General features: G+C 37.4%; 3 protein-coding genes across 3 annotated transcripts; 2 read left to right on the top strand and 1 right to left on the bottom strand.

Annotated features, from left to right (window-relative positions):
* The first annotated feature begins 3,436 nt into the window (after positions 1–3,436).
* LOC110773292 (Nucleotidyltransferase family protein) lies at positions 3,437–8,232 on the top strand. Its single transcript, XM_021977794.2, has 12 exons — positions 3,437–3,872; positions 4,188–4,300; positions 4,411–4,467; positions 4,599–4,694; positions 4,774–4,844; positions 4,973–5,015; positions 5,547–5,627; positions 5,726–5,785; positions 6,124–6,174; positions 6,464–6,561; positions 6,671–6,764; positions 7,180–8,232. Exons 1-12 carry the CDS (start codon positions 3,503–3,505, stop codon positions 7,666–7,668), a joined length of 1,623 nt encoding a protein of 540 aa, XP_021833486.1. The 5' UTR covers positions 3,437–3,502; the 3' UTR covers positions 7,669–8,232.
* Positions 8,233–8,521: 289 nt separating this feature from the next.
* CKS (Nucleotide-diphospho-sugar transferases superfamily protein) lies at positions 8,522–12,035 on the top strand. Its single transcript, XM_021977795.2, has 8 exons — positions 8,522–8,924; positions 9,195–9,240; positions 9,999–10,085; positions 10,178–10,302; positions 10,574–10,713; positions 10,830–10,881; positions 10,995–11,105; positions 11,574–12,035. Exons 1-8 carry the CDS (start codon positions 8,679–8,681, stop codon positions 11,664–11,666), a joined length of 900 nt encoding a protein of 299 aa, XP_021833487.1. The 5' UTR covers positions 8,522–8,678; the 3' UTR covers positions 11,667–12,035.
* A 545-nt stretch (positions 12,036–12,580) lies between these two features.
* LOC110773291 (uncharacterized) lies at positions 12,581–13,566 on the bottom strand. The gene is made up of 2 exons (XM_021977793.2): positions 13,096–13,566; positions 12,581–13,003 (listed from the first exon to the last, which is right to left on the bottom strand). The coding sequence occupies exons 1-2, from the start codon at positions 13,429–13,431 to the stop codon at positions 12,815–12,817; spliced, it is 525 nt and encodes a 174-aa protein (XP_021833485.1). The 5' UTR covers positions 13,432–13,566; the 3' UTR covers positions 12,581–12,814.
* Positions 13,567–15,469: the final 1,903 nt, after the last annotated feature.

Genomic DNA, 15,469 nt, shown 5'->3' with positions numbered 1-15,469 from the left:
AAAGAGGGCAATGACGAGCAGGGAAAGCATGATTGAGAATGCTAAGATGCAGACATAAACAAAAATTATGGTACCAATGAAAGACAGAAGGGAAAAAACAGGAGGTGGGATGACAATCTTAAGGGCTTGAGACATGTTCATGATGACGAAGAATGTTGATGACGATGAAGATCAGCAAAGGCTTTGGGGACTCGGATGGATGCTTTGATTGGTATTTGTCTAAGAAGTTGTTGCTAAACCGCAAAACTGCTAAACCCATATTTCAGATTTTGGTTTGAACAAACTTTTTAAGGTGGTCTAGAGAAAGTACATGCGATTGATTAATATCTAGACCTCAGAATCTGTTTGTGCCCCCCCTCCTCTTCTGAAAAACGCGTTTTGGTAGCTTGACTTTAGAAATAAACTTTTTTGTTTATTTTTATTTTTGGTCGAAAAAGTTCGGTTTTTTTTAATTACAACCCAAACTACGCTGCCTAAAATTTATTTTTTTTGGAAAAAATGCTTCTGTATTTTTTATTTAAAGAATGGACTCAGGGGCCTCAGATCTCTCTATGACCACATACACACCTCAGACGTTCTGGACATCAAACTTTCAACCCCGATACCCAAAACCTCATGCCTCATGAGTCATGCCGCCAAGATCCAAAACCTTCTAGGAGCTGCAATTTGTGTCAACATGTCAGTTTCGTGTCATGCAATTTTACGCTTAACTAATCGTGTTAAGTTAATTAATAACTTAAAACTAAATAAACTCATTTATAATCTTGTTGTATTTGGGTTGACCTATCGATATTGTGAACTCAAAATTTTGAACTAAGTATCCTTGATTTGTTTCTAAGCCAAACCTAAAGAAGAAAAAAACCATCGCTTGTTTCTAAGCTTCCTTTTCTTTACGAGAGCAAGATAAAGCCCGCATGCAACTTTGCCTAGTTGGCCTTGACCTCTGCTTTGTGTAGTTTCTTTAAGGCATTTTGTCGAACATCTTGCTACTTGGCAGCATGCTCAAGGAATCAAAGGAATGTTGCGCAATTTCATATGCAGTAAAAATGACAAGTGGGGGTGGAGAACATCAAAGGAACGTTGGAAAATTTCATATGTAGTAACAATGACAAGAGGGGATAATTGCATTCACTGGCCTTGTTTGTATCCACTAGTGCTTGATCCTAATAATAACAAAATTATTTTAAAAAAATGAAAAAAGTAAACTCATTTTCTCCAAAATAAGTTTATTGTGTTAAAGTCAAGTTACTCGTGTTCGAAACTAACTTGACATGGTGACGAGTCATACCATAAGTAATGTATAATCTAAAAGGCTAATTTCGTGTCAGATTCGAGTCGTGATATCGTGTCGTGTAAAAAATTATCATGAGAATCAAAACCTCGAATCCCAAGTACCTAGCTAGCGTTTTATACCTCGGAGATCCTATCTTGAACCCCGGGCCTAAGCCTGAGGACTTGACCTAAGATCCCGAGCAATGAACCCTAGGCCATGAGCTAGCCCCAACCTCTAGCTATACGTATGAGCCTTTCCTACATCTCATATTCTGTGTCCAAGAAATTATAATGTATAAGGGCTATACTTATCAAAAGGATTATAATTTAATTTGGAGGCCTTTTATATATAAACCCAATTTGAATCCATAATACGATACAATAGGTAATTGACAAGAAAATGTTGACAAATTCTATTTATTACCCAAAATTAGGGTAATTGCATGGCTTAAAGTGTTTGCAAACTATTGATATGCCTATAGAAAAGAATGTTGATATTTACAGTTGTTTGAACAGATCCAGAATACACACCTCAAGAAAAAAAAAACAAAAAAAAAAAAAAAAAAAAAGAACCAAAAGGGCTCATAACTGTCATACATCCATGATACAATGTCGACAAACTGGGCAATTTGGCTTGTTCATCAACCAATGGTCAATGCAATTGGCATGGAACATGTGGTTGCATATTGAAAAAACTTGGCATGAATCACCTTGAGCCAAATCCTCCAAGCAAATTGCACATGAAGTGCATTTTGAACTTGATTGTATTTCATGGCTTCCATAATTGACTAGTGGTGGCAATTTCTTCAAGGCCCTAAGCCTTGGCCCTCTTCCTTCATCAAACTCCGGCATGACCCTCTTTATCACCCCCAGCCTCTGCATGTTTTGCACTATAGCTACACGAAAGGGGCTCGAACCGACGATGTGAATTTGTGGTCCATAAACGACGTCACCTCCCTCGAGATCATGCTCCGGGATGACTTGAAGGAGCCATGCAAGGAAAACGTAGAGAATGTGATTAAAGATCAGAAATAACAAGGTGACTATTGAGATGCATGCAATGATGTTGGCTGGGAGATCTGAAAATAGAGCGGGGCTAGGAGGGGAATCAAAGCCTTCAGAAAACATGTTGTATATGAGGATGAAAGGTTGTGAGAACGAAGTTTGATTTTCCATTGAGTCTGACTTAATTGGTTTCTGATTTCTGGATCGAACGAAATGATCAAGTTCGAAACTCTGTCTTTGGGTGTAGAGATAAATGGTTTCTGCGACTGAAGCTAGACTGTGGCTAAACACATTGCATTTTTAAAATTTATGGCAGGAATATATATGGTGTTGCAAAAAAGGTTGCACCTTCATTTGTTTTGGATCCTAATTTTAGAAATGAACTTGTAAGGAGCTGGCAGATAATTTGGTAACAAAAACTTGGTATTTTTAGAGGAATTGAAGTTAGGTAACTACTTAGAGTCACTTTACGGAACATTCTTTACATGCAACAAACGGCGCTCATCGTCTTTCGTAATAACTACTTACATTGTTGGAAGTTGATGTTAGAGAGATGTTGTGTGTGGTTGTGTCATGTGGAAGAAGCTTTTTTGTTGAAGTAGTTAAATTAGGTAGGTGATTACTTGAAGTTTACAACGCATCCTCCTCACAAGGGGGTGAAGCAAAGGTTATAACAAATTATAATTATGGTTGTGCATGAACAAGGTTATAAAATTTCTAACTTCTCTTCTTGTCTTTTTTTTTCCTTGCTTGCCTTCACACCCTCCATAAAATCACTTAAAACCACTTAAAGTAATTAGAAATCTAATTTTTAAGGCCATAACATAACCCATAATTGTTTCCTCGTGATTGTTTCAGGCCACGAATCTTTTTAAGATTATGCTCTTGTTCTTGACTCTCATGTTGAGTTTCGGATAATTTCATCCTATCCGCGGTATACTCTTATGGTATTTTAATAAAGGCATCTTTTTCCAACAAAAAAAATAGTCATGAAATATAAATATAAATATTATACAAGTGGTTTTCTTTCTACACAAATATATAAAGGACAATTGCCATTTGGTCTAATGCAAGTACAAATTATTTTCTTTAATTAATACAAATATAATACATATTTAAATATTTAAATAAGCTTCTCCTAATTAAACGACATATAGTTTCGGAAAGTATAAACACTCAGAATCCCAATTTCTGTGCCGTCGTTTTCCCTCTCTCTTCTGTAAACATGGAGGAGCCTGCAACACAAGGCTTTCTCTACGAAACCCTACCGGCGCTCTCTCATCCCACCCCCAATCAATCTCCGCTGCCCGATGACCTCGAACCCTACTCCGTTTTCCGCAACGAGGTTACTCTCTCCACTCCCCAATGCGCTCCGGTGGACACCGCCGCACCCGATTTCTTCTCACTCGACGTTGGTGCCGACGAAGCCGAGCCAAATTGGGCCTCACTGTCTCGTACCCTTGCAGCCGAGCCGACGACGCCGCTTCACCAATACGAGCCGACGACGCCGGTTCTTGAAGTCGAGCCAAAGCTCGAGAGCGGGTGGTTTAGGGGCCATAGTAAATTCAAGAGCCCTATGCTTCAGCTTCATAAAGGTATTTGCCGCAGTTTCAACTGCTTATATTGGGTTGCCAAGTAATTCTATTGAAAGTTTGAACTGGGTTTGGTTTATATGTACACTATGAAATCTTTTTTGGACTTTCCAATGTTTAATGGCAATGTCTAAATGTTTTATTTGATTTTTAGTTATACTGGGAAGAAATTTCATACATTGTAACCTGTAATGTGAATTGGACCTGGTTTTTGCGTATTCCTTTTACTTGTGTAGAAATTAAGGATCTTTGTAAGGGAGAAAATTGTTAATTTGTAATGTGGTAACTGAGTAACTTGTGTATTCATAATGATCACAGAAATTGTGGACTTTTGTGAGTTTCTCTCTCCAACTCCAGAAGAACAAGAGGCACGCACTTCAGCAGTAGAACGTGTCTCTCAGGTTATCAAATATATATGGCCTCGGTGCAAGGTACCTTTTTTTTGTTGTTCGTGTGGGCGTGAATGCATGTGTGTGTGATTTTAATCACGAAAAAAATTCTCATAATAAGATCCTGTTGTTCTATGATTGTTGCTTTCTAGGTTGAAGTTTTTGGGTCCTTCAAGACGGGTTTATATCTTCCTGCTAGTGATATTGATGTAAGTATGTTGATCGTATTGTTAATATAAAGTTAGGAACTGAAGTTTGAATTTGAAATTTTGTTACTCTGGTCTATGAGCATGCTTAAGTGTCCATATAAGTTACTCTGGTTGATTGCTATTACTCGTAGGTTGTCATTATGAGGTCAGGCATACCAACACCGCAGCAAGGATTGCAGGCCCTTTCTAGGGCATTGTCACAGATGGGATTGGCAAAAAAGATACAGGTGTGCCTCATCCTTTACTTGAAATACTATTGTGGAAAAACTTTAGCCTCTTATTTTTTGTTCTCTATGGATTTCTCAGGTGATTGGAAAGGCACGTATTCCTATTATTAAGTTTGTAGAAAAAACAAGTGGCATTGCCTTTGACATAAGGTTTACTTTTGTATCTTTTGCAACAGAGTTTCGAATTAATAAAGCTAAAATATATTGATAAGCATTTCCTGGGATATGTTCAATATAATTAAAAAGTACAATTGATAATTTTATTTCTTGCTTCACAGTTTTGATATAGAAAGCGGACCAAAAGCTGCTGACTTTATCCAGGTTTGTCCCATAATCTATCATCTACTAAGTTTCTGTAGAGATATTATAACTTTTCTAATATAGGTCAGAGCCTGACCATGTGCCTCTGAACAATGTTAGCATTGTTGTTTGCAACTTTGTGCTCTTCCTTGCATCGGTCATGGTTTAATATGGCTTCAGATTTAATTGCGATATCTTAAACAATAGTTATATGAATGTTGATATTGAAAGAAGTAACAAAGGGGGTGAAAAGCAGTAGTAGTTGGTAACTTGGTAAGCTGTGGAATCAAAAAGTATATATTAATTTTCTAAGTTAAACATTACAAATCTTAGAGAATGTTGAACTAATATCCCATGTTTGTAATGGTAGTGGTAAGGGAGCAAAGGTAGTGCTTCCACCTAGTAAAAATAATTCCCAATTATCATAGACACTTCAAGGAAAAATAAAATAAAAACATGCAAGGATTCAGTTAGAATGTTATAGATTGCATGTAAAGTGAGGGAATAACTATTTTCAGTCTCTTTTGACGCTATCCATTAATCCCTTTTCAGGACGCGGTATCTAAGTGGCCTCCTTTGCGACCATTATGTTTAATCTTGAAAGTATTTTTACAACAGAGAGAATTAAATGAGGTATGACTTTCTAATTTAATAGATTCACTTGTCTTTCTTTTTCTTTATGGAATTTATTTTTCCAGTCAGCCTAATCCATATTCTGATAACATATGTAGGTGTACTCTGGTGGACTAGGTTCTTACGCCCTCCTTACGATGCTCATGGCAATGTTGCATGTGAGTGAATCTTAAATATGCATTTGAAGATTTGGTGCACTTCTTGCTTGCCTATGTACATACCTGTACTGTATGGCTCCTGTTTGGTTGTGTAAAACTTGCTTTTACGTTGAATATTGCAGTGGGACATGATAAACCTATGAGTGCAAATGAGATCCAAGGACAAGTTCCTAAAATTGGAATGAAATAGATAATTTACCACACACAATTTATTCTGTCATTTGGATGATAGATAAACAATTATCAATTTCTGTAATATTAAAATTCAGATAAATAGACCAACATCCTCATTATTGGATCCTTTATCCCTGATCTATATATTGAATTTTATGCAACAGAGCCACAGAGAATGTCAAGTTTCTTCAGAACAAAACTTGGGAGTTCTTTTGGTAAGTTTTTTTAGATCAAGTAGATGAGAACTTGGAAGCTCTTTATTATTGCTTGAAGTTCTTTCATTGTATCCCAAGTCAGTTAGCTTAAACTTTATCCCAGCAACCAGGTTTGGTTGTAAATGTAGGAATGGAGACTGTAACCCTGAATTATGTGGACTATGGAATTCACTCTAGTGTTCTAGTTTTTAACTTCTTATGAGAGGCTAGGATTTTTCCAAAGAATATGGAGAAAATTCAATGAGCTTGTGGCTTACGTTCTCATTTATCTGTTGTGTTTCTCAAATAGGTAAACTTCTTTGATTTTTATGGACGCAAATTGAATACTTCAGATGTTGGTGTATCGTGCAAAGGGGCAGGGACCTTTTTTAAAAAGAGTGTCAAAGGGTATAAATAACCTTCGTAATAAAGTGATGAGTTTCTTTATCTTGATTCTTCTCTTCTTTTTTTTCACCTGGTTTTTGGACTTTTGCATTGGATTTATCCTCTCTCTCAGGTTCATAACCAAAGGACGACCGTTTCTTATTGCCATCGAGGATCCCCAGGCACCAGAGAATGACGTTGGGAAGAACTCATTTAACTATTTTCAGGTTTGTTGAATAACATGCTTATATTTTTTCTCCTCCTTCGCTTTTGATGCCAAGTAACTGGATTTGCATTGACTACAGTTTAATGGTTGTGCGTGTATATGCTTGTGTGAGCTTTATTCATATTACCACAAATTGATATACTGAAATTACAAGCTGACACTTCATCTTCCATGAAATGGCTGTTTCTATCTGGCTTGGTTGATGACCAGCTGGCTTAGGCAATGTTCTTCAGTGGTACCTGTCAAACAGATCATGCATGTTTGTATGCATGTGCTTGCACGGTTAAAAAATTTATTCGCATATGTTGCTCTGTCTGCCAATTCTTAAAATTAGCTGACAAGCAACACTTGCCAACCCAATTCTTATAATTGGCTGATCTTCCTCCACGTCACATCCTTTTCTGGATTTCTTGCAGATTAGATCAGCATTTTCAATGGCTTATACTACATTGACAAATCCTAAGGTCATCTTGTGCCTAGGCCCAAACAGGAGCATTCTCGGTACCATAATTAGACCTGATCCTACATTGGTGGAACGCAAAGGAGGGCCCGGGCTAGTAGCTTTTGATAGCTTACTTCCCGGAGCAGGGAAACCACTTCAGCTAGAGCATGATGGGCAGGAGTTTATGTGCAATTGGCAGTTAGATGATGATGATGATCCCCTGCCGCGGGGCGATGATTCTGCTGGAGGCGGTAGTGGGCGATCATCAGGAAAGAAGAGGAAGGCTTCTTTTAAAGAGAAGTCAGGTAAGAAGGGAAAAGAAAATGGTGAAGTGGGGAGGAGGGGTGTAGAAAATGGCTCAAAGAAAGAGAAGACTAGGCGTGATGAAAATAGCTCAAGGAAAGAGAAGGGAAAAATGAAGAAGATTAGGAGACGGAGACATTCCCAGGATAATGCCAATTGATTTGGTCGTCATGGCAGTGGATCTCCATGGACTCTGTAGAACCCTTCACATGCCTGTAACTTGCCATGCTCTTGGAAGTGTCCGACTTTCTTTTCCGCTGTTAGTGGGTTCAGATTAGCATTGTATTTCATGGACCAAGATGCTGCTGCCATTAACTGAAAATGGAAGTGCAGTGCTAAGTGGAGCCTCTGTTACAGCCTCTTTGTCATCTGTGATAATACTGACTGCTCGTTTACCGCATTTACATGCAATACAAGGCTTGTGTTGAGCTTATGATAAAGTCTTAATGCCATATAAGCAGAACTTTGGAACATGTTCTGCAAGATGAGGCTATTTTCCCAGTTTTGACATGGGCAGTGATCTGGGTGTTAACATGCAACCCTGTCAGTGTCCTTTTCTTTCCGATCGTAAGCCTAACATGAACTTAACATGTGTTTGTTAATTTATTTACATTTTTACACAATAGAAAGATAAAGTTATTACACATATTGTCTTCTCATGTTGAATGTATAACAGGATCTCATTTTGGGCTTCAATTCCACTTGGAACGAACTGTTTTATGAATTTATCAACTTTCAAATTATTATAATAAATTTTGGTATTAAAAAAAGGACTTGCTCACACATGGAAATGGGAATGCATGTTCTATTCCTACAACTTCCCCTTGATCCTACGACTTCAAATCCTAGGACTCTTTGATTCGATATCTCGAACCTTGGACTTAGGACTCTTTGATTCGATATCTCGAACCTTGGACATGGGATCTCGATCTCAAACCGAAACCGGGACTATGAAAGTTGGGACTATGAAACTTTTGTCTTTATGTCTTAAAATTGTTTCATTTGGAAAAATCAATTCACTGTCCCCCAGGTCAAAGAAGAATTCCAACGAGACAACAAAAAAAAACGGTTGAAAACTATAAATACCAGAAAAGTCCACGAACCCACAGTAACAACAGAACCAATCTACCAACGAAAAACCGCACCAAAGATAACGACGGTGAGATCAACATGAACCCCATGTCGGTTTGCTCCTCCTCCTCCTCCTCGTCTGGGTCTTGGAGCAGCACCAAGGCATGGATCGTCCACGGAATCGTCGCCGGAGTTGCAATTGCAGTGGCAATTGGCGCCCGGGTCTACTTGGGTCCGCCAAAGAAGTTTCGGAGCCGGGTAGTCGGCATCATCCCCGCCCGTTTCGCTTCTTCACGTTTCCAGGGCAAGCCTCTCGTTCAGATCCTCGGAAAGCCCATGATCCAGGTCCTTCTTTTTGCTTCACTAATTCTCCCATTGTGTACTTGCATTTTGATACCGTATGTGAAATGGGTATTTTCTAAGCTTGAAGTTTGTTATCAATTTTCCTAAGCTGCATGGATCTGAAGCAGGGTGTTTTTTTCTTTTATTGGGATTTTATTTTACACCCCTTTTTTTGTCTGTTCCTTTTCAAGTATGAAGCTTGGTCTGAGATTAGAGCCTATGGTAATGTAATTGGGAAACATTTCACTTACAAATTTTAGTTGGTTTTTGCAGAGAACATGGGAAAGGGCAAAACTGGCAACTACACTGGATCATGTTGGTATGTCTACTCACTTGAACTCCATGTAATTTTGCTTCATGTTTATACTAGGATTTTGTTAATGTTCTGTCAGGGAAGGAACCCTTCTTAAATAAATCGTTGAATGTCCCCTTAATAAAGAGGCAGCTGATTAGATCTGACAAGTTTTGCTAGGCATCCAAAAATCTGTCTCTTCATCTGAATTTATATGTAGGTATACTTAAGCCACCTATCTTAACTTCTGCCAGCTGATTCTGTCTGGCATTTTCCCACTTCCAATTTCCATTGCAAAAACATCCTTGACTTTGGTTGAAAGAGGAAGACCAGAGTCACAAACCATTCTATGACCATACTTATGACCCTGTGGATCCCAGTTGCCCAATAAGCTAATTGTTTGAGCCATCCCCTTATCTTCATTTCATAAAAGATCTGGCCAATTTTCTCAGCTTTAAGTGCTTGCTCCGGCTTCAATAATGAGGCATTTTAACCTCCAAGAAACAGTCACCTTTGAGGAAATCTTCTTTAACCTTAGCAACCCCAAGAGACGGGTTGATTGAAAGTATACAAGATGTGATGTGATATAGGCATCCAATCTTTGAGATTCCCTTAATACCCCAGTGATATTCCTTTTTAGGCTTACCACTTGCATCCTGTTGATGATATTAAGTTTTGCTTATGCTTAACATAGCTATGCAATGGGGAAAGTGAATTCGACCAGCCAAGTATTTTTGAAGTGTTGGTTGAAGCGTTGTTTAAGGTCTACCTTCCTTTTTGTGTAGTTGTTGCGACAGACGATGAGAAGATTCGAGATTGTTGTCGCAGTTTTGGAGCTGATGTCATAATGACCTCAGAATCCTGCCGGAATGGTAGGCACCATGGTTCTCTTTTTTCCTTTTTATTTTATTTTGCAGATTAAATATATAATTGCATTTTTATTTACTTTTTTCTGAACTTAAAGGTACTGAGCGTTGTTCTGAAGCAATTCAAAAGCTTGAGAAGAAGTATGATATAGTTGTCAATATTCAGGGGGATGAGCCTCTTATTGAACCTGAGATAATAGATGGAATTGTTAAAGCTTTGCAGGTAAATTTGTTTCTCAATCTTTTGTCATGATAGTCCCCCTTGAAATGTGAGTGCTACGACAGGAATAATAAACACATGTGGCATTCAATTTATTTCGATTTTCAACAATTAGTCTCGTTTTTTGAAGTAGGTGAAGCAATCCCAGTTGCATATTTGTGTAGCATCAAAATCATGTTGAAATAGTTATTTATCTTTTCCATTTCTAATGGCATATCTCGTGTTTTAATTTGTTTCCATGCAATCAGGTCACAAATTTGTTATGTCTTACCAGGAAGCCCCAGATGCAGTGTTTAGCACTGCGGTCACATCATTAAAACTTGAAGACGCATTTGATCCGAATCGAGTGAAATGTGTGGTTGACAATTCTGGTTATGCCATCTATTTTTCAAGGGGGTTGATTCCATTTAACAAGTGAGCTTTTGTTTGCATAATGGATTTTCTTTTTTGTGAAATACTTTATGTGCGGTGAATGTAAACGTGTTATCAACTGCTTTGCAAGATCTGACAAATTGTCACATGTGATACAGGTCAGGCAAGGCCAATCCACAGTTTCCCTATATGCTTCATCTAGGAATTCAGGTATTAAATGGACATTTTGTTAAAAAATTGTGTGGCTGCGAGGTGTGTGATTGTAAATTATTTTAGGCCACCTAACTTGTGAGTTTATGGTTCTCCATCCCATGCCTTTTCAGAGCTATGATACAAGGTTCCTAAAGATATATCCTCAGCTTGAACCTACTCCTTTGCAACTAGAAGAGGATCTGGAGCAGCTTAAAGTCCTTGAAAATGGGTATAAGATGAAGGTATGTTAAGACTCTTAATTGACTGATCTGTTCTTATAATTATTTCCCGGTTCTTGCAAAGTTATTTTGACATTGCAATGCTTTCTTGTTCTTTTCTATTTATCTGTACCCATCTTTTCTTCTTATTGTTGTATGCTCACTAATTGTATTAAAGTCATACTTGACATTGGTGCGGTCATCAAAATTAATAAGAAATTTGGTGCAATAAATATCTTACCTGTCGGTTGTGATGATTTATAATCTAGTTCGTCAAAATGCTTTAAAATTTAGTTTCATGGAACTCTCAAACACGATTACCCTAAGCGCCCAAAAGGAAAAGAATTGAAATTCCACACATTTTGACCTGGGATAGTGGTTCTCCTCAAATATGACATGTCAAAAAGTAAATGTAACAGGATGAAGAATGCATTTTTTCTTTTTTTCCTGAAATACGGATGTCCAAAAGTTCACATTGTTCTGTGTTTGCAGGTGATCAAGGTTGACCATGAGGCTCATGGTGTTGACACCCCAGAAGATGTTGAGAAGATAGAATCTCTAATGCACGAGAGGAACTTGTCTTAGAAATTCCTAGTTTGTGGTATATCAGACCATTAAAAAGCAAGTAAATCATCCATAGACTCACAGAGTTACTAAGTTTTGTTATATGCGGGTTTGCTGGCATGCTGCTTCAAGAGAAAGGATATGGAGAGGTATAACATTAAGCTGTTACAAATTCCCCTGTATATTAGGAGTGATTTATTTCTCAGTCATTCCTTGTAGGGTTTTTTCCACCCATTATTTGCTGTCCATAGCCGAAAGTTTAGAGTTGTATGTTATTTATGAGTTGTATTCTAATTTTGTTTTCTGCCCCTGATTATCATGTGCATCAGTATGTATTCTATGTCTATGTGTCATTATAGAAGGATTAATTTTGTTCACATTTATGCTGAACTGTGCAGACTCTCTCTCTCTCTCTCTCTCTCTCTCATCAGTGACCCAAAACACATACTTCCAAGATGATAGTGGGGGATAAGGGTAGAAGACAATTGAGGACTAGTCAAAACACCCGAATAATTTGACCAAAATGATAACAAAAAACATTTGAATGTGTTTAATATTAATATATAAAAGCCAGAAGGAGATATCAATTTTGGGAAGATCAACATACAAGACAACCCTCTGGCTCTCAAAGGACCACTGGGATTTCTGAGCTTTCATGTTTGCGTGTACTTATGGAACATGCAGACTGATCATAAAATCGTCTCTCTTAGTCTTTGCCAAAAGTAAAAGACCCTCTGATTTGGCTTCTCATTGAAACCAAATCTCCCTTACCTACCACAAGTCATTTCACAACCTTTTTGTTTTTATTTGTTTTTTTTGTACAGAAACTTCTTTTTTTCTTTTTCTTTTTTTACAGCAAAGCTTGCAATAATTAACAACAAAATCCTAAGAAATAACCCAAAAATGAACCAAAGTAAATCTCAAGAAACCCAAAATTCCTAAAAATTAAACCACATTTCTTTACTATTAATCTACCTGTATATACAGCTCAAAGATCATCTGATGATGATGCTGTTTGTTTTGAAAGAAAAGAAAATAAAAGAAAAGAAAATCTAATCTTAAATTTTGAGAGTCCAACAACAACTATCAAGTGTCATGTATGGTAGGCGCAGGGTTTCTCTTGCTCATTTCTGTGATGACAAAATGGTCAAAGAAAGCTTCAACTTCAATTAAGGCTTTGCTGCTTGTGCTGGTTGTGGTTTTTCCTTGACCAACTGCACCTCTGTTTTGAAGAGAAGCACCGACAGCGAGTCGTCAACAGAGAAATACACAAACCCACCAGGTGAGTGAGTCACGAACGATCCAAAACTCGTTCCCACAACACAGTGCCACGCCGGTCCATACACCGAGTCAAACTCCTACAATCCACGTTTGATTAACCCAAATGAATTAACCAAAAAACAGAGCAACCCATCAACAGAGAGAACGCAGAGAGATTGAAAGTGTGTACCTTTTTGAGAGCCCGAGCTAGGTGAGTTGGGTTTGGACGAGTTTTGGGGGCTGGTGGTGGTGGTGCTGCTGAGTCAAGGAGCGATCTCGTGTGGTGGAGAGCATGGTTCTGCATGTGGGCTGGCATGTCGGATGATCTCAACCGTACATTAAGGGTGATGGCAGTGGCAGCTAGCTTGACCTGGTCTTCTGGTCGAGACTTGAGCCTCTCAACATGGGTGGTGATTGTTGTTAGGCCTTGTTTGGGAGGCTTAGCCTGAAATTGATGAGAGTCTTGTTGTTGCAATGTTTGCATGGCTTGGCCTTGCTTCTCTTTGAGTTTGAGAGCTTTTTCCATGCCTTGTAACAAAATAAAGTAATGTCTAGAAACCCAAATGGAAATCTTAGAGACCTTGAGTTTCAGAAACTAGACAGAGGGGGCCTCAGAGAAAGAAGGGGGTTGGTTGGTGAGGGTTTGAATTTTGACTGACTCTATTAGGAAGGATGAGAATTTTAGTACCACGAGTACTACATTTCAAAATTTTCAGTTGACCATCCTTAGAGAGAGAGGGGACTAAAAGTAAAAATGATTAAAAAGTGGTTGAAAGCAGTTACTCATGCACTATTCATTTTTCAATATCGCTTTTTTAAAAAATAAAAAAAAATAGTAAGATAATATATATAGTTATTTGGTTTAGATAAATTTTGCATAAGCTCTAATTTAGTCTGTTTTATTTATAAAGTGGAGTTATTGGCGTGTGGTTAATTTGACACTTCATATGGTCATGTGTTTGAGAGTCCGTTACAAATGATTGACACAAGAATGGCAAGGAAATGGTAAAGAAGGGTTTGCGTTTCTATTTGACCTGATTGTCCACTTCTTCTAATCTATTCTCTAAGCTTGTTCTTTTTCATGGAAATTAAAGTAAAAAGTTATCTTAATACAAGGTGTAAGATGTAAGTTACAAAAATAGCTATATTAGTTAAAAGGACAAAATAGTAAAATAAGAGACTCATTGTCCTTTTCTCCCCCCATCTGACACCATCACTCATTGTCCATTCCACCAAAATTTCATTAGAATTTGTGCTTTGAAACTTTATATCTTCATCATGTATATATATTTATATAAAATTATATATATATACATTCACCAAAAAGGAAATACCACTAAACCACAACATCATTGCTTCAGTGCTTAGTTTAATGAGTTGTAACCTCAATGAGTTTGGTTGGGTTTCCTGTTGAAAAATATGACAACACATATGTTTAAGCAAGTAATCATTTGTTCTAAAATGTATCCATAATACCATTTAAATCATTTTATAAGATGTGAAATACTGTCTATAAGAGGGATACAGAAAGCTAAACAAAGAAAAAACAACTCAACAAGTTACGTGAAATTGGAAACGATGTGAGAAAAACTTGATTTGCAACAGAGATAATACTGTTTTGCTATCACGCGTGTCACAACGTTATTAGACGGGATTAGCAAAATAGTGATATTCTCATTTTACGGAAGTCTTTCTCCTTAACGGGGCTCAAGTCCAACTTAGAGGAAGAAAAAGAGGAGAAAGAAAGAAACTTAAGAAAGCTACAAGATTATTATAATCTTCTAGCTTCTCTAATTAGTGGACCTACAGTTGTTGAAGTCCTTGAAACCATTTCCTTAAACTCAGTCAGCTTGGTTGGTTGGTATTATGCTGTTTAAATATGGCAGAAATGTGGGCGCCTCAAAAATCCAACAAATCGGAGTCAAAGGGAGAAGAAAGAAGAAGTAAGACGAGAGCTTCATATACATTTTTTTCCCCCAAGTTCACTGCTGTTCACTATTCAGAACAGCAACTAATACCAGTATTTTTTTTCTTTTATCTTTCTTAACATAAAATCTAGTGCCGGAAAAAACAAATAAACCTCTAATTTACTTGTCCACCAAAAAAAAAAAAAGACAAGGACGTGAACTTGTAGATAGAACTCTACGGACTACATAGTATAGATAGAGGTGACATGGTTTTCAGAGTGCCTGGTCCATGTACACATGGTACAGGTGAAAAAGTTGGTCATAGGGATTTGTGATTCGTTATCTAGCAAACCGAAAAAATTACAATTTTCTTTATAAATAATTTCAATTAAGCATTTATAAAATAAAAAAATTGTTAAAGTCAATGAAATTCAATATAAAATTTAAAACTTCATAAAAGTCTAGCACTTAATTTAATTCTACGAAAGTTATCATTTTTGCTTTGAAAAGTTTATGAATGCCTACATAGTTCTGCACGAGACTACCAGCTCCGCGAAAACTTATATACATCTAAATCCACTACATCTCTTGTCTGTTTGGGAGTATTTTTTAAAGGACTAAAAGCGTTTGTTGACAATCAAAAGCGCTTATAACAAC

Source organism: Prunus avium, chromosome 4 (genome assembly GCF_965620075.1).
Source record: "Prunus avium chromosome 4, drPruAviu1.hap1.1, whole genome shotgun sequence".
In the NCBI taxonomy this organism is placed as follows: Eukaryota; Viridiplantae; Streptophyta; class Magnoliopsida; order Rosales; family Rosaceae; genus Prunus; species Prunus avium.
Note: the sequence above shows the minus strand (reverse complement) of the source record. Positions and strands in the feature narration are given on the sequence as shown.

Excerpts from the sequence above, each read along its gene's own strand:
- LOC110773292 (XM_021977794.2), top strand. The coding sequence starts at position 3,503 with ATGGAGGAGCCTGCAACACAAGGCTTTCTCTACGAAACCCTACCGGCG. Across the intron at positions 3,873-4,187 it reads TATGCTTCAGCTTCATAAAG|AAATTGTGGACTTTTGTGAG; the intron begins GTATTTGCCGCA and ends TAATGATCACAG. Across the intron at positions 4,845-4,972 it reads GGCATTGCCTTTGACATAAG|TTTTGATATAGAAAGCGGAC; the intron begins GTTTACTTTTGT and ends CTTGCTTCACAG.
- CKS (XM_021977795.2), top strand. The coding sequence starts at position 8,679 with ATGAACCCCATGTCGGTTTGCTCCTCCTCCTCCTCCTCGTCTGGGTCT. Across the intron at positions 10,086-10,177 it reads CTCAGAATCCTGCCGGAATG|GTACTGAGCGTTGTTCTGAA; the intron begins GTAGGCACCATG and ends CTGAACTTAAAG. Across the intron at positions 11,106-11,573 it reads AAAATGGGTATAAGATGAAG|GTGATCAAGGTTGACCATGA; the intron begins GTATGTTAAGAC and ends CTGTGTTTGCAG.
- LOC110773291 (XM_021977793.2), bottom strand. The coding sequence starts at position 13,431 with ATGGAAAAAGCTCTCAAACTCAAAGAGAAGCAAGGCCAAGCCATGCAA. Across the intron at positions 13,004-13,095 it reads TAGCTCGGGCTCTCAAAAAG|GAGTTTGACTCGGTGTATGG; the intron begins GTACACACTTTC and ends CGTGGATTGTAG.